Source organism: Citrus clementina, unplaced genomic scaffold (assembly GCF_000493195.1).
Source record: "Citrus clementina cultivar Clemenules unplaced genomic scaffold, Citrus_clementina_v1.0 scaffold_3, whole genome shotgun sequence".
In the NCBI taxonomy this organism is placed as follows: Eukaryota; Viridiplantae; Streptophyta; class Magnoliopsida; order Sapindales; family Rutaceae; genus Citrus; species Citrus x clementina.
Genome location: NW_006262339.1, coordinates 21,891,571 through 21,910,416, shown reverse-complemented (window position 1 = coordinate 21,910,416; position 18,846 = coordinate 21,891,571). Strand labels below are relative to the sequence as shown.

The window sequence follows — 18,846 nt, the reverse complement described above, 5'->3', positions numbered from 1 at the left end:
TAACGATGAAAGGGTAAGCCTAAACGGCAAACCGTTTTTTTGAAATTTGGCCTAATGGTAACTTTGACCAGAATAAACAATTAACCATTAAGGATAAACGGCAAACCATTTACGGGCAAACAGTCTGTAACGGTTAGTTTTCGGCTCCAATTATAAATAAACTCATTCAAATTCAAATAAGGGTTGATCACAATATTATCATTCAGCTTATATTCGTGAATACAATCTTCAAAGAGCTTTAAACACATTCATTCTTCATCCATTCACATATTGGGAATTGATTTGTAATCTTGAATATTGTGTGAGAGAAAAACAATTTGTAATCTTTTGTTTTGAGTGATTATAAGTGTTGGGATACACTTGGGTTAAGAGATTGTGGATAATCTCTTGTTATAAAGTTTATTGACACATTAGAAGTCAATTGTAAGCATTTGAAGTCTTAGAGGTTTGTTTAGTGGAATCCTCAAGCCTCGAAAGCTTGGTCCTTGGAGGCGTAGACGTAAGCGAGGTTGGCCGAACCACGTAAAAACCATCATGTTTGAGTCTCTCTTCCCTTATCTTTTTTATATTGTGATTTATTTATTAGTCATTGTTTTAAAATTCGTTTTAGATTTGCATTAAGATTTGCATTATAATTAAATAATTTTTAAAAATCCAATTCACTCCCCTCTTGGTTGCATAACTAGAATTCCAGTGGTTGCTATGACATAATTGTTAATAGAATGATATAATTATGGCAGTAATATGATACCAAATAGTTTATATATTAAGATTTATATAAAAATAAGATATAATCATCTTTTTGTTAAAAATTTTGAGGTTGTAATAAAAACTTTAGAAAGGTGGTGTCACTTATTTAATAAACTGCTTATAGAAAGCAATTTCCTAATTGTCGACAAAATAGAGAAAATTATTAAATATACAACTTTTACAAAAATTACTATATACTATTTTTGTTAAAAATTATGAAATAAGTATACTATTGAGTTTCAACCTCATTACCAAGAGGATCTTGAAGATAAAATATCTAGTTTGATCTTAATTTTTCACAGTTTTCTTAAAGTTGAAATGCTTTATAATTATTGACAAATCATGAAAGGGAAATTAAATTATACTAAATAAATTTTAATATCTGAAAATTATCTACCGACCACCTTTTTTTTTATGTTTTTAAAAAAATACACATATCTTAATTTTTTTGGTTGAATTCCACCCGAAGATGCATTTTCTTGCATACATCCACTGCCGTCTTAACTTTGTTAAAATTTTGCTGGTGTCATAGGGATAAAATTGTTATTTTACCCAAACAACAAATATACGACATCGTTTAATGGTTGAAATTTAAAAAACAAAGTCAAAAGGACATCACTGTCTCGAGCAAGTAACCAAAAGCACACCATTGTTTTTCCAATTTTCATCAAACTTCGTTTTTGTGAAGTGCTTCATGACCTTTTAAATCCAACCATTTTTTCTCCAAAAGCACGCCATTTTTTGTCCAATTTATTTGCTATCAACCTTCTACGTTTCGATTTGTATGGTAATTGTTGTTAATCATTGTTCTTAGAAACCCTAGAATATAGGTTAAGTTGATTTGTAATAAATTTTGGGAAACATCCTCCTCTTGCTCCGCTCAGGCAACGAAAAAAATATCTTTGAAGACGGTGGACAACAACTATTCAAGGTGGAAGAGCAAGGGGTGTTCGAGATTATGAAGTCATTCCTCGACGAGCGATGACACATAAGAGGACTTGGTGGTGCCGCAACTATCGTACATAATCAAATTTTGTAAGGCCCATGGAGTTTCGAAAGAAAATGTAACCGAAACAGAGGTGAAGACGTTCAACTAGGAGTTTGGAAAGGGCAAGAGTAATGATGAGTTGAAAGAGATGTTATTGGTGGCGGATTATTTGAATATCAAAGAGATGTTGGATTATTTGACAGAGACTTTGGCCAACAGGATCAAGAACAAGAGTGTCGAGTACATCAGAAAGTTTTTTGGGATTGAAAATAATTTCATGCCCGAGGCGGAGGAAGCAGTCAGGAAGGAGTATGAGCTTTCAAGGGTGTTGATTTAGACGATGATGATTAAGCTTAAGATTTTTAACTTTTAATCCCTATCATTATTTAATTGAAGTAGTTTTATGTTTTATGTTTTACAATAATTACTGGCTAGATATTGATTAATGTTGAATTTAATCATATCTAATCACACTTCAGCTCTTTCAATTTATGAGTGCTTTTTCTATTTTTTTCTTTTTCATTTATTTTTTTGGCATTTATTTAGGATAAATAATAAATTTATATTTGTGAGTAAAAAGATCATTTGACCAATATTCTGTTAATTCTAGTAACAAAGTTAAGACGACAGTGAATATGTGCAAGAAAATGTATCTTTAGGTGGAGTTCAGTAAAAAAAAAAAATGTGCAATTTTAAAAAAACTCAAAAAAATAGGTGGTCGGTGGATAATTACCTTTTAATATTTCAAATTGGAATGAGTGAATATGTCACAATGATAATACAAAATTAGTTCAAAATTTTATTTGGAGATTTGGATTTATTTCTCTTTGTCACAAATTTCATTTTAGGTTCATTAGTTCACTTGACTCTCGCTACTGATTCATTAGCAATCACCCATGAAATTGCAGTTAGAGTTGGTGAATCATCATGTTATGTTAAATTTGAGATGATCTAAATCTAGCAATTAATTAATTGTGTCAAGAATCTCAAATTTTAACCCAACTCATTTATTTTCATGTCACAATTGACTCATTAATTAACTAATTTGACAAAATATTATTTTTTTTCATAAACAATCATATTTTTAACATATTTTAATTATATTTTGTATAAATTTTATACTGATACCTTCTCAAACTCTAATCAATGTTGTTTAAAATATAAATTAACGCAGGTGTAAAATATGACCATTGTAACACACACATTCACTAAAATGTAAGTCGATTTAATGTAATTGATTTAATACTTAATCGTACCAGAAATTGAAAACTTGAATTCGCCACAGTTATTAATCGAACTGACACAAAGATGATGATCTATTTTAACAATTTAAACTGATTTATTTGTATATACTTGTGGATCATGTTAAATTTGATGAAATCTAAAATTAGAATATGAAACTTTGAATACAAGAAAATGGGTGAATAAATTTAATATAATAGTATTTGGGGGGGGGAAAAACGCCGTTGCCGGGGATCGAACCCGGGTCGCCCGCGTGACAGGCGGGAATACTCACCACTATACTACAACGACTTTGTTGTTGGGCATCTAAATATATAATATAAGACTTTTTTAAATCTATAACAGTGGACCTAACAGCATTTCGTGTTGATATTTAGTTTTTGAGGTGGTTGTTAGGAGTTATAGTGTTTGTTTATTAAATGAGGAACTCTGCACTTATTTAACAGAACTGAAAATTCAGGAGCCCAAATATTAAAACTACACGAATTATCTTATACGGCAACCAATTTCACAACTTGAGTCAAATTACAAATATTCTACGCTTTCTATTATTTCAATAAATATTGTTATGGGCTCAATTATATATTTCTTTGCTACCAGGTCATCGTTGCCGAGAAGCACTCAAAGCCCTCAGAATGAACTGATGAAGAGAGGATCAATTGATTCTGGGATGCATTCATATCTTAAAGCTCAACCATGGGATTAATTGACTTGCTTGCCTCTGCCTGGCCTTTAGTATAAGATAAACAGCTTCCACTTGTTCCTGCTTCATCAGTCCTTTTTCTCACTTACTCAACTCCAAGCTGCTGAGTGCTGGCTGAACAAAATTTCCAAGTTCAAACTTGCAATGTCAAATAATCTTTCAACTTAGACTAACCTAGGCCCTCAACAACATGTATTTGGAGTACGCAAATCTAGCCCCACTTTTTCAGCGTAATTTCTTGTGAAAATCATCCCATGAAGATTTAGTTGAAAGTCAGTGACCCCTGACTTCGGCACAATCCACATTGCTTTTAGGAGCACAACCATTCTTAGGAAGTAAACACCTTCCAAGAACCCAGCCATGAAATCCGCTAATTCTCAATGACACTTGACTTGAGCCCAAATCCAAATTGCTTTAGGAATGCTACGGATGTTAAGAATCAACTCCTAAAGGAACAAGTAGGCACCAACTCTGCTATTTCTGAACATTAAAAACTGACAATATATTTGAACTAATGAGATCATGATGGCTTTTCCACTTAAAATTCCTGTAGATCAATTGAGTTAATTCCTGAAAACTTGACAGAAAAGATACAAAATCATCCCCACTCAAGGGTAATGATTAACCCGAGTGCAGAAACAAAGTGCGAATCAGGTTGAAGTTCTCTTAGTGATGCTAGTTTTTCACCAGTAGTCATTGCAAGAGCATATTCTATCCTTGAAATGGTGGAAGCGGTTCGAGTCTCTCACAACAATTTCCTTTCCAAGCAGATCCGATGCCAATTTCATGAAGTTATGGCAGTCAACGCAAATACGAATATTCTTCATAATTCTTATTACGCTCCTTTCACGACACCAACTGCCTTGATTCATTATGGCAAACACCAAAGCCAACTTCTCACTATGATGGTACAACTGTTCCTCTTTGTACTCCTCTTCTATATCATGCAAGGCCAAGCTTGTCTCTGGCACATAGCCCATCCCCTTTAACTGCCCTATCAGTTCTTCAAGTTTTTTAAATATGGCCTCTCTTTGTGGATGACGTTTGCCTCCGGAGGCAAATTCGTGAACCCGATTCTCAATCTCAATCCAGCTTAAACCAGGTTCCTTTCTCACTCTAGATCCCTTCATTTCTTTCATAATTAGCCTGGCTTTATTGAAACTTCCACTCAAACAATATATGTTTGACATTTGTACGAAACCTAATGAATCTACAGGCTCTAACTGCTTTAGTTTAGTTGCTGCTAACTCAGCTAACCGAGTCTCACCATGCTTTCTACATGACCCAAGCAGTGCACTCCAAATCACAGAATCAGGCTCCATTGGCATTTCACGTACAAGCTTCTCAGCCTCAAGAATGCGCCCAACTCGACCAAGAAGGTCAACCATGCATGCATAATGATCCAGTTGAGGAACAACACCATGATTCTCAAGCAGAGAATGAAAGATTTTGTTTCCTTCTTGCACCAGACCAGCATGGCTGCAAGCCGAGAGCAGAGAAACAAAAGTAGCAGAATCTGGCCGGACATTCATGTTTGAAAATAGTTGTAAGGCTTCTTTAGCTTGTCCATGCAATGCATAAGCCTTGAGAATAGAGTTCCAAGAAACCAAATCATGATACGTCATTTTATCAAAAACTTGCTTGGACAAACTAATAGATCCACACCTTGCATAAGCATGAATCAAAGCATTAGCAATCACTGTGTCATCCTCAAACCCATATTTAGCTACCAGTGAATGAACTGCCGACGCATGTCGCTCAGTCACGAGGCCTGCACAAGCCTTTAATACAATTGAAAAAGTACACCAGTCTGGAGCCATACCCTCTCGTTGCAACTGACGGAAGAGGAAGAGAGCTTCTTCTGGTTCACATTCAGCAAATGCTGTTATCATCCCAGTCCATAAAACAACATCCCGAGAATTACCTGTCTCTAAAAATAGCTTGTAACAATCATCAATATCTCCTCCAAGATCTGAATAAGCTTTCACCAAAGCAGAGATCACTTTAACTCCCGAGATAAACCCAGTTTTGACACTCAAACAATGCAACTGAAAACAAAACCTGAGACCAAGATCAACATCAAGCTCACGGCTTCCACTCAAGGAAGTCAAAACACTAAGAAGTGTGGCACGATCAAATCCAATACCCTCATTCTTCATTTTGGCAAAAAGCTCGATAGCTTGAGCCTCAAGTTTACACGCCCTAAAAGCAGCTATCATCGAATTCCAAGAAATCACATTCCTGAACTCCATATTCTCAAACACCTTCCAAGCCTCATCAGCACAACTCTTACTATACATATTAATTAGAGCATTCGAAACGTAAACGTGAGCATCCAAGGAAAATTTCAATGCAAGTGCATGCACTAGCTTGCCATGCAAATAATCACACGAAATAAGCACACTCGCCAAACTAAACTCATTCGGATAAAAGTATTGCAACAAGCTACAAAAGAGTCGAAAACACTCCTCAGCATTCCCATGTTGGGCATACCCTGAAATGAGTGCAGTCCAAGAAACAACATTTCTGTTAGGCATTTCATCGAACAGATGGCGTGCATCATCTAAATAGCCGAATTTCGCGTACATATTAATGAGATGATTAGTTACAAAGAGGTCTTGCGGTTCATTTGGGAAATTGTTGATCATGTGTTCGTGTAACTGCATGGCTTGTTTGATGTTCCCATGAAGCGCACACGCATGGAAAAGAGTGGCGTAGATTTGTGTGGAGTGGAGGAACTGCGGCGGCGTGTTGAAGAAAAGTGAGAGAGCTTCAGTGAGGTGGTCGCGCGTGGAGAGCACCCGCACCTTTGCGAGAGTGTCGTTAGGTTGCGGGGCACGCGTGTTGATGGCGCGCTGATTGGGGTAAGTGAATTGTCGGATGGAGGTGTAACACGCGCGTATTGTTGGACGTGACATAAATCAGCGCTAAACTTGGAAGTAAGCAACCACGCAAGCTCGGGTGACACTGTGTGTCCCTTCGTCCTTGTTAAGTTATTTTATAGGGGCTCTTAAACATATTTTATCCTCTCTTTGAGGGCATAACTTAAGCCGTTAAGCGTCTTAATTATTATTGGCACTTGATTCTTTCTCAATTAAATTGGGTAATTTTTTTTTTTCATTAATATGGATAAAGCCGATATTTCCCCTAGTATTTTGTGGAGAATAAAAAATAAAATTTCTCTTTTACTAATATATATATAAAGCCAATATTTCTCTAATATTGTATTGTGTGGGATTATAAATTTAAGTTGTGTTATTAGACTTATCAGGAGTGATCCTAATAAATTTTTATTATAAATATGAGTATAATTCCGATTGTAATATATCAGTGGGAAAAAAAAATATAGGGCTATTTAAGGAAGTATTTGGATCTTAATAGTAATCAAAGAGTCTTTTAAGTTTTTCAATAGGATTTAATCATTTATTTAAAAATGGGTTTATGAGGATAATTTTGAGGCTAACAGTAGCATATCACTCTGTATTTGAGCTGGTGAATGAAGTGAGTCAAATTGAAATTTTTTTTTTTTCGTTTCTAGTGACATTGCACCCCAGGTTAAATATATTCCCTTGAATATTATGTGGTACCCAAGGTTAAATCCTATGGCCGACATAGAATATTATGTGGGCAAAAGTGAAGTTATGCTATGTATGACAAGTACACACAAGTACATCCATAATTTTTCTTATACCTTTAACTTTTTTTTTTTTTTTTGATCCGTTCTTATGCCTTTAATTGAATCTGTTTTAACAGAATTTTGAGTGGACTCGGATTAAAAAAAAAAGTTTGTTTTAAGAGAGTGTAGTTGTCTTGGTTTTGAGGTGTGCTCTTGCAAGAGGAGGATAGCTAGGCGAATTTTGACTGTAGAGAAGGGTGCGAACATGCGTAGAGTAGAGATGAAACACAAAAGCTTTTGAACTCTTCGAAACCTACAAAACAGAGGAAATTAAGGTTAGATGTAGGGCCGGCATTGGCCAACGAATGCATTGTAACACTCAAGTAATATTTTAGGTAACAATTCAGTAGCTTTAAGGTTGTTGAAACTTTGAAGTTTTTTATGTTGTGTTTACTTTCTCGAATGGGAGTGAGGAGTGTTGATTCCTCATACCCTAGTGTTTACTTACACATTTATAGGGAGGATTGAGAATCTCACTCCGTGAGCCCCACTCATTTTTGGAGTGGGGAGTGAGAGTGAAACTCCAGAGGAGGTGGGAGTGGGAATTTCTTTTTTACCCTCTTTTTTGTTTAATTTAATATAATTATATTTAATAACATAAAATAAATAATAATATTATATTTAATTAATAATTTACATTGATTCTAAATTAAAATTACTTAAAAATGATATTATTATATTAATAGAGAATTAATAATATTACTATATATTATTTTTATTTGAAAATATAATATTATTATATTTATTTAAAAATAATAGTATTATATTTATTTAATAATAATAAATAATTTATTTTAAGAAAATATTTATTTTGTACTATGTTAATAATAAAAATGTTTCATTTATGTTGCTCTTATCAATAATTTTTAATTTACATAATTAAAATTAGAATTAATAAAAAATTTTGATGTACATAATTAAGAATATTAATAATTATTATAAATTTACAAATATAATAAAATAAATATTTTATTCTTCAAATATATTTTTTTAACTTTGTAATTAAAAACTACAATTCTTTAAATAAGGGTAAAATTATAATTTAAAACTATTTACCCCCAATCCAAGACAAAGTAAACACATAAATTGAATTTTGATCTCTATTCCATACTTCCGTTCTAGTGTAAGTAAATAACTTACTCTCACTCTCACTCCACACTTCTAATCCTAGGATTCCCACTCCTAATGATTCCCACTCCAATCCAAAATGTAAATGCTACCTTAATAGCGTGGCTCTTGAGGTTAAACATGAAAAGTTTTTTTTTTTTTAAGGATCAAAAGACTACCCTTTTTGGAAAACCCACATGAACTTTATGTTGGAGTCTGCTTAAGGATTATTTCAATAAATTCAGACAACTAGCAATTATTCATTGGTTAACCTTCATCATGTATGGTTATTTTGGTATATTTGCTTGGTCCCTATGATAGTAACACTTGTGAGCTTGGAGAGCAAGAAACCCTTGCGTTTTCCCTGCCTCTACAATTTGCTGCCATGCTCTAGCATGGTGGTCCTAGTACTTTTAAGAAACTAAGTAGTAAACACACACTAGAATATAAGTCGATATAATATAATTAATTGAATAATTAATAATGTCATAAATAAGTTATTTATCAAAAACTCTAAAAATAAATCTGCCACAATCATAAATCGGCTTCACACAAAAGCGATCTATTTAGTAATATATTAAATTTAACAAGCAAAACTCATTTAATCGTATTTGTATTAAATTATTAAATCTTTTCAACTTTTTTTGGGGCTAGCGGATCGTATCAAATTTTACTCTATAGCTTATTACCATGCTTCATGGATGACAATATGAACTATAGATATTAAAACTAATCTTTCAAGACTTAAAAAAAAAAAAAAAAGAAAGACCCAAGTGACGGGCGTGATTGGCTCACCACCATCCTACAACGACTTCGTCGTGATGTGAGCCAAATTAAAATATAAAAAGGCTTGTACAAACTTTAACATCATTTGATACTTAATTTTAGGGGTTACTTGTTAGGAGTTAAGGGCTCGTTTATTAAATCAGGAAAAATTATACCCCTATTTAATAAAACTTGAAAATTCAGGAGCCCAAATATTAAAACTACATAAATTATCTTGTACAATGAGCAATATCACAATTTGAGTCAAATTACAAATTTTCTATGTTTTCTTTTATTTTATTAAATATTATTATTGGCTCAATATATATATTGCTACCCGGTCATAGTCGCTAAGAAGCACAGAAAGCCCTCAAGAATGAACTGATCAAGCAACTAAACTAAGAGAAGGGAGGATCAATTGATTCTTTGATGTACTTATAGAGAAGCTCAACCATGTGATCAACTGACTTGCTTGCCTGTGCCTGGTCCTCAGTATAAGATAAACAACTTCCACTAGTTCCTACTTCATCATTCATTTTGCCCACTTACACAACTCTAAGCTGCTGGCTAAACAAAATCCCCAAGTTGGAAGGTTAAATACTCATTCAACTTAGACACTACTCAGCCCTTGAACATTGTTTAATCAAACATGTCCTTTGAGTACGTGGATCTAGCCCCACTTTGCTTGAACTCAAAACCACGTCCCTCGAGTCTGATGACAGCCTCAACAAAGTAGAGTACTAATAGAAAGGTAAATAGATGAGCCAAAGATAAAACAACTGTTATCATTTGCGACAACAACTATGTTGGTGAAGTCAGAGATTCGATAATTTAGCAATTTCTAAAAATTACCATGAGTTGTGTTAATAAAATAAGTAGATGTAAACCAAAAGGTTTAAATATTTTATAAAATACATATTTTTAAGTTCTGTTTTTTTTAAATGTGAGTTTTGGGTATTTGCTAACTTATAAAACTTGTTGGATTCATATTAGAATGAAAGCACATATATGATATATAAAAACATTTTGATAACTTAGGCTAAAAGTACTAAGTCTCTTTTCTGCAAAAGGAAAGCCGAGTAACAAAGTAGTAGTGGCCAAAAGCAGAAACAAGAATATTACCTGGAGAAGAGAGTTGAATCCTAGAAGTATTTGTCCATGCGTTTGAGCATCTGGACACAAATTGTGTCACCTGACTCGTTTTTTGTGCGGCTGCTCATAAGGCAAATCGTAATCGCTGTTTCGCTTAATTATAGGTTTTACAGATAATTTGTCAGAAGCTAAATCCTTAGAGATAAACTCACTAGATGATCGGATGAATTCTTCAACATCTTGATCAAATACGAAACAAAGCCCAAATGCTTTAACCTTCAACTTCATGTATCTGTGGTCTCTTGCGGCAACTGAGGCCTTAATGGGATTAGGATATTCAGGTGCTGCGAAGTAACTTTTTGACACGTAGCACAACCAGAGGTGATTGAACTGAGCCAAAGAGTTCACATCAAAGGAAATGGAAACAGAATGTCTGTGCCAACCATTAATTTCCAAAACTAACTCAAGATATAAAGTATTAGATGGAGCCGAAACATGACTGAGGAAACTACTGTGCTGGTGGATAGAAAAGGCAGTGCAAAATGCCAACCCCATGAATGAATTAAAACAATATATTGGTGGGATTATTGTTATTGATTGCTCTATACTCTGATAAGTGAACCATTCTGGAACTTGGGATCCAGGAATAACAATATCGAACTCTGAGGATGTAACTGCACTTTTAAGTCCCTACAGAATAAAGGTGATTTAGTTGGGTTTTAGCAGCAATACGAGAGAAAAGGAGAGAGAGAAAGAGAGATACCCGGAGTTGGCTTTTGAGCAGCGATTGAAGCAAACTTTTAAAAAAGATAATGGCCATATTCCCTGTCAGTTTGAAGCAGTTACTTAAATAAAACATCCTTGGTGTCAACCTGGTTATATTTGATGGACTGCATAATTTGATCAATGATGTACAATTGTGAGCAAATAATCCATCTATACTTGCTGGAAGTTCTGGCAAAGCTTTGAGCCTATTGCAGTAGTCTATGTTAAGAGTTTCCAGCCTAGAGAGTTGATTGATGCTTGCAGGTAAGCTGAAAAAATTGTTCCTGCTCAGTGTGAAGTTTGTCAATGCAGATAAGCTGCCAAGATCATTGGGGATAGCCCCTTCCTGGAGATTGCAGTCACCTAGATCCAATCTACTTAAACAGTGTAAACCTGACAAAGAAGGTATGAAGAAGCCCAAGGAATCTCGATTTGCTCTTGGGTAAAATAGGAGCCAGATTAGTGAACTCCAGGACTTTCATTGTCCTTTACATCCATGAAAAGATAATTCTTTAAGGTTCTCCAATAGAACAATAGTGGACGGTGGTCTGCGTATAGTTGTTCCACCTAAATCAAGGTTCTCCAAACTTGCTATATGCCCCAAGTTCTCTGGCACTTCTTCAAGTTTTGAGGAGCCATTTAGATTAAGGACTTTAAGAGACCTCAAATCAGAAATACTGCTGGGAAGACTAACGAGTTTTTTGCAGTCTCTCAAAGTTAACACAGTAAGCCTACTGAGAAATTTGATTGATGGGGGTACTTCTTCTATAGAAGTTTGATCTAAATGAAGCTGCAATAAACGCTTTGCATTTTGCACAATCTGTCTCAATTACTGAGTTTTAAGCAACCAGAAAGAATTAGAACTTCAAGAGATGCCCATTCAATTTCAGCAGGAAAGCTCTTAATTCGTATGCATTCTTTCATATTCAACACTTTTAGCCTTTTAAGAAGTCCAATGGATGGGTGAACAAAAGATAAATTCGTACAACCATCAAGAACGAGTCTCTCAAGATTTGGAACCCCTGCGAAGTCTGGGGTCTTTGTTAAGTGTACCGAGTGATTGAGTTTGATAAATTTAAGATGCCTCATATTCTGTTATAATAAAAGGAAAAAATCCAACAAAAGTTAATTAACAATAAAAAAATTTAGGCAAGTATTTTTAAGAAATATATCTCTGTGCATGCATATGTTCACGAATTAGTCATACCTGTACTCCTTGCCAAAGTTGTTCAACTAGGCTATAACACAAGTTAAGTTTGAAAAGTCTCTCGGGTTGGAAATTTGATGGCAAAGATCTTAAAGGGTAGCCATGCCATTTCAGAAGCCGTAACTCATCTGGAAGATATTCTATTCCGTGGAGCAGACATACATCACGGATTTTGAGTAATCTCAGATTTTATATGATGCCTTCAACAGCTTCTGTTCCCTGATACAAATAGAACAGACATATGAGATGATTTTTCATCTCTTTGTCAAATTACTTTATATGTATGGCTTGTTAAATTAGCATGATAATTTCTTCAGTTTATGCTTTCTTCAAAACTACATACCTCATTTTTTGTGAGCATTTGAGAAATATCCATCCAAAGTCACAGCCTACTGCGTTGACCTGGGTTTCCTGGGCTCTGTTGGCAAACAATTTCCATACCCATATCTTGTATCAAATCATGCATACAAATTATGTTGTTTGAAAGAGTTATGATACATTTATCAATAAGAACACTTATCCCAATTTCTGGATAAAAGTCACAACTGTCTAATAATTCTCTTACTTGATCTTTGTCATTTCCTTTAAAGAAACAAGCAATATCCAGAAATATTTTCTTCTCTGTTTCCTGTAGTCCATCATAACTTATTTTGAGTATTTCAAAAATTTTTTGGTCAGGAACATATTTCAGTCTATCCAATGCATCTTTCCACTCAGCTTTACTCCTACCAAACAAAAAGGATCCCAGAATTTCAAGGGCCAATGGAAGGCCATCAGCATAGTTTACCATACTATGCGAGAGATCAAAATAACCATTTGTAGGATGACTTTTCTAAAGGCTTTCCAAGAAAAGAGATGAAGAGCTTCGTTATAATTCAATTTCTCAACCATATATATGTCTTCCACTTCACATCTGACGAGCAAATGCCGATCTCTAGTGGTAATAATGATTCTACTCCCCAAACCAAACCAATCACGCTGTCCAGCTAATGCTTGTAATTGGTCAAATTCATCTACATCATCAATTACGAGAAGAACCCTTTTATGACGTAATTTGCTACGTATCATATGACATCCTTTATGAACATCCCATATCTTTACATTTTTATCCAGCAAAATTTCATAAACAAGCTGTTCTTGTAAAGCAACAAGACCTCGTGTCTGAGAAACTTCTCTAACATTGGCAAGAAAGCTACTACCATTAAACTAATAAGAGATATTGTCAAAAACAGGCAAGTGGGACAGGTAAGTGGGACAGGTGCTTGTTTCACTAAATTTCATATATATTGCGAAAGTCATAACTTGAGCTATATATGTCCGTTTTAGGCCTATAATATACCGTTTCGAAGCTTACGACGAGACAAATCATATTCAAAATCATGTACTCTATAAAATTCATGGGATTATGTGCGACAAGCAGTGGGACAGGTGCCTGTCGCACATAAATGCAGTGCGTTTATGTGAGACATGCACCTGTCCCACTTGCCTATCTCATTTGTTCTGAACTTCGTTTTTTATCTAATTTTTCTGTATTTTCAATGATTTTTCTTCATTTCTCAACTCAAACTAAATACTTTAACAAATCACATTGTTTTATGAATGAAAAATAACAATATTTGCAACAAAACCCACTTTACTTTCGAACTTAGTTGATAAAATCAATAGATTAAAGATTTACATTGTGTAAAAGCATAAACTAATTTTAAGAAGCTCTTCCATTGATGATTATATTCAATTATGTAATTGATTTATAGAGAGTGATGAAGTTTGTTGAGAGTGATAAATGTTTGTTAAGTTATTGAAGAAGAACTGTATTTAGTTGTGCTGGAATTGAAAAAGTGGCATACCTTTGTAAATTTGATGAAAGTGATGAGGGTAATCTAGTCCAAAAGTAGGGTGTTTGGCTAGTTATGATAGAAAAAACTTTGAGGGGTTAAAGTTGAAAAACGCAAATATTTTATGGCTATTTTTGTAAATTTCCCAATTAATATTCATCTTCTTTCTTCGGATCTATATGTTAGAAAACCTTTCAGTTCTTAATGGGATAAAAAAGGGAGAAAAGCCAACAAAGAAATCCATTAATTTTTACAGTTTTATTTTAGAAAAACTGTCACTGTGAAACTGAACCACCAAAAAGAAGAATAAAGGAAAAAAAAAACCAATGGTAACAGCTTCATAAGCTTTTGTGCCCACACTTTATTCTCCAATCTCCTAAAATATAGCCACACAACCTTAATAAACAAATATTAAAACCTGAAATTTTAGTTGAAGATCCAGATCTTCCCCAAAAAACCATCGACCACTAATTCTTTCAAACTTGAAAAACTAACAACAAGCTGGCCATTTCCCTTACAATTCTGCAATTTCAAGATTTCAAGCATGGGTGGGGCTGCCTAATAAAATTTTTCCAATGTTTTCCTTACTTAATTCAGTGTATCTAAATTATAAAGCCGTTAGTGAAGTTTAAGAAACACACCCACTTGGCTTAAAATTGCATAGTACCATACAATATTTTTACTAACGAATTGGAATACACTGATTGAGGCATTTAGTACACATCTTCAAGAGGATATTCAATAGTTCCCCCAATTAAATCTAGACTAAGCTCCTTGACATTGTGGCCCCGTTTGGGATTGAGGTTGAAACTCAATAAGCTGCTTATTTTATAATTTTTGATAAAAATAGTGTTTGGTAAATTTTGTAAAAGCAGCTTATTTCATAATTTTTTTCATTTCGTCAGCAGCTTTTAAAAGCAGGTAGAAGGTTACTTTTCATAAGCAGCTTATTGAATAAGTTACTATGCATTTTTAAAATACCTATTATAACCTTAGTATTTTGATAAAAAGACAATTATATCATACTTATCCATAAACTCTAATATATAAATCATTAGATATTATATTACTGCCACAATTTTATTATAAAAAATATATTGTGAATGTAATACATATTACTTTTTATTTTATTTAGATTATGTAAAAGTATAAATTTTTATCATATTTTATGTAATAGATTATGAAGTTCTTCAAATTTTTCTTAATTGAGTTTTTTAAATTAATTTTACATATTTAAGAAAAAAGTCTAAATAATTAATTAAACATAAAATAAAAAAATAATTAAAACGTATGTCCATTTTGGTCATTATATAATACAACAGCACTTTCGTAATAAGACTTACCAAACGCATATACTCTACTTTTCAAACTCACAACAACCGCAACAGCATAATTTACCAAACACCAATCTACTTTGTTAATCAGCAGCTTATTTCATCTACACAACACAAGTAGCTTATTTCATCAGCCTCCACAATCCCAAACTAGCCCTGTGTCTCATGGCAAAATATGTCTACTCATCAACTTGAGAATTGAAAAAGTAGTTATATTTAAAATTAATGAGGAGTTTTTCAACATTGGGGCTAGAGTGAAGTCTTAGCGTTTTGTCGACAAAGAAGGCAGATTCATCGACACGTCTGCAAGTGCAGTAATAAAAGTTTAGGACAAGAATCACACTTAAATTGAGAGCCATCTTTTTTTATAGCATACTAGTTCTTATGACAATTTCCATGACTAAGAATAATAAAATATGCTAGAAAATGCAGTCAGTAATGCACTGATGTAGTCTAGGGTTTTACAGTTGGTTTGGCTATTTTGCCAACATGAGGGTTGTTTGTGAGGTATTTCATTGAGAATGTGGATTCCACAATGATCTTTAAAGGGTAGTTGTATAATTTTTACTACATAAATGTGTGCTCTCCTGCAAGATCAGATGTTTTGGATTGCTTTTCTTATTGTGAAGGGTTTAACACAGTAACAATGTCAAGAGAAAGCGAACACTAACATTATAAAATTAAAAAAAATACAAACATCGGCACATCACATTGGAACATCTGACTCTTGATATTATCAATATGTTCTTAAATATTTAGAAAAGGTTGAAAGTTCCAAAAATAAAATAAAATAAATCAGTTGAGTCATCCATGTTTGATTAGGGCTTGTGTGTTTTTACAGTTGAAAAAACTTAACAATGTATTTTAGAAATTTTAGGCTACTTGTTTCCCTAACTTAACGAGAACTTTAGACATTTTCATCTAACTACAAAAAGACCAATTTTATTTAGCTTAGTGTCACGGGATGAGTATTTTTGACGTTTGCTTGTTGAAAACTAGGGTTTATGATATGATTATAATTGTATGTTGAATGGGTATCAATAGTTGTATTATTAGGGTAATTAACATAAGAGTAATTTATCATTATTAAATTTCATTAGAATATAGGTTTTTAAAGTATTTTAATTTTTTAAAGGGCACAACTGCACCACAATGAAAAAAGTTGGGCCCACTCAAGAAATAACAAAATTTTCAAAGTATATTTGAGAAAAAAGCATAAAATGAGCACCTATATCGGTATATTTAACTATTGTTATAATCGGTTATAAAGAGTATCAGTTAAATATTTAATAAAATATTATTTTTAAAAGGTATAGTGAATTTTAGAATCAATTATAATTGGTAAATATTATTGTTCAATTACTGTAAGAATACAAATAATTGAAATAGATATAAGTTGAATTGTTGTAAAAATATAAATAATTAAAAAAATATATTGTTAATAAAATTTATTTGCACATTTATAAATGTGTACACATATAATATTTTTATTGTGTAGGAATAATAATTTGTAACTAAAAAATATTTATAATTTATTAACTTTATTTCTTTTGTTTTGTATCTCAATATAGAAGGTAATAATAACAATAATAATTTATCTAAAATTAATGTTTTATTAATTATTTGAATAAGGATTATTTTAAATTATATAATATATATATATCTATCTATCTATCTATATATCTATATAAAGTTGGGACTAAAGAGCTGATGTGGCATCACTATTCCTCATCTTTTTATATTCTCTGTTATCTAATTTATTGTCTAAGATTTAAAAATAGTTACATTAGAAAAGATTAAAAAAAAGAAAGTAAATAGAAAATAATTACAGAAGTTTTGGTTGAGAAATTAAAACTATTACAGCACTTACGTTATTGTAGATGTCTCTTCCTCTTTTTATTTAAATTCAACAATATGTAACCGTTAATAATAATTAATTATAAGCCTTGAAACATTTATTTCTTTTATTATTCCAGCAATTTGAGAAATTAAAACTATTACAGCACTCACGTTGTTGTACATGTCTCTCCCTCTTTCTATTTAAATAAATTCAACAATATGTGACCATCAATAATAATTAATTATAAGCCTTGAAACATTTATTTCTTTTATTATGCCAGCAATTAAACTTTCGTGACTTAAAATACATCAACTAATTAATATAGGAAGGAATGTTCATTCATCTTCCCTCAACAATGCCACCACCAGGGCCTAATTTTAATGTCATAATCTCATATTTAATTATGCAACCTTTTTGTTTAGTGCTTTGTAACTTTTTCAAACTCTCTAAACATTAAGTATTTAAGATTTGTTATGTTTGATTTTTTATTATTATTTAATCAACATCTTCTTTAGAAAGATTCTTTTGTTTTTATTATTTGACTTATTTGAATTTTAGTATTGTGTGCTTCGTGTAGTACTCTTTTCTTCATGAATTGAACAATGATGGAGATAGTTAGACGATAAGGGTTAGACTTTGTAGGATGTGAGAGTCTGTTAATATCAAGAAGAATGGAGAATTGATTAGTGTGAATATAATTTTTATTGATGAAAGGTTGTATAAAAAATTCATTCTCCCATTGTTTTCTCTAATTTTTTTTCCCCAATTGTTTTACACTTAATGTAGCATTTTTTTTCATAGAAAAATCTAATGCATGCAACAATTAGGAAAAATTTAGTGACAAGGTTTAGACATATGTTGAGTGAGGGTTTTTTGTACAATGTCAAGAATTTGTTTTAACTACAAGCGAGTACAGACCACTTTCAAATCAGTGTAAAATTATTTTCTTGATTATAACTTCGCTCAAGAGGTTAGAAGAAAGAATTGTTAAGATTCCGATCAATGGATTCCAATTTGTATCTCCGAATTTGATTGATTTGCGTATGAATGGTAACACAATCCTCTTAGGTATTTATTTTAATTATTAATTTTTGTTAATCTTTAAGTGTATATTAGAAATTATTGATCTTTATATTTTAATATGTTCATGTTATTTTTTCATGATATTACAGATGTTGTCGGCAGTTTATGTGGTTTGGGTGATATTGAGATCGTCGGAGTTGGTTGGAAAACAAAATATATAAAAGTTCTAACAAATTAGTACATTAAATATAATCAAGAAAACTATGACTATATTTTTTTTAGTTATTGTTTTATTATAAGAATTGATCAACAGTTTGACTTCACTAATCTTATTAGTTATTATCTAATTTTGAATTTTCTTTTTCAATGAATATATCCAATAATTGTTGAAGAAAAACCGTTAAAAGTACAATGAAAAAAGGGTATAGCCCTCAGGATTATTCAACGTATTCACAAGAAAAATTAATTAGAAAATATGTTGTAGGCAACCCAAGTATCTTCTCATAGACGTAGTAGAAT

General features: G+C 32.5%; 1 protein-coding gene, 1 non-coding gene and 2 pseudogenes across 2 annotated transcripts; 1 reads left to right on the top strand and 3 right to left on the bottom strand.

Moving 5' to 3' along the window:
• The first annotated feature begins 733 nt into the window (after window positions 1–733).
• Window positions 734–2,089, top strand: LOC112099694 (annotated as a pseudogene).
• Window positions 2,090–3,199: 1,110 nt separating this feature from the next.
• TRNAD-GUC lies at window positions 3,200–3,271 on the bottom strand. Its single transcript has one exon. It is a non-coding gene; the product is annotated as a tRNA-Asp (tRNA).
• Window positions 3,272–3,556: 285 nt separating this feature from the next.
• LOC18049438 (pentatricopeptide repeat-containing protein At1g71420) lies at window positions 3,557–6,644 on the bottom strand. The gene has a single exon (XM_024187718.1). It carries the CDS (start codon window positions 6,599–6,601, stop codon window positions 4,367–4,369), a length of 2,235 nt encoding a protein of 744 aa, XP_024043486.1. The 5' UTR covers window positions 6,602–6,644; the 3' UTR covers window positions 3,557–4,366.
• Window positions 6,645–10,419: 3,775 nt separating this feature from the next.
• On the bottom strand, window positions 10,420–15,482 carry LOC18049437 (annotated as a pseudogene).
• Window positions 15,483–18,846: the final 3,364 nt, after the last annotated feature.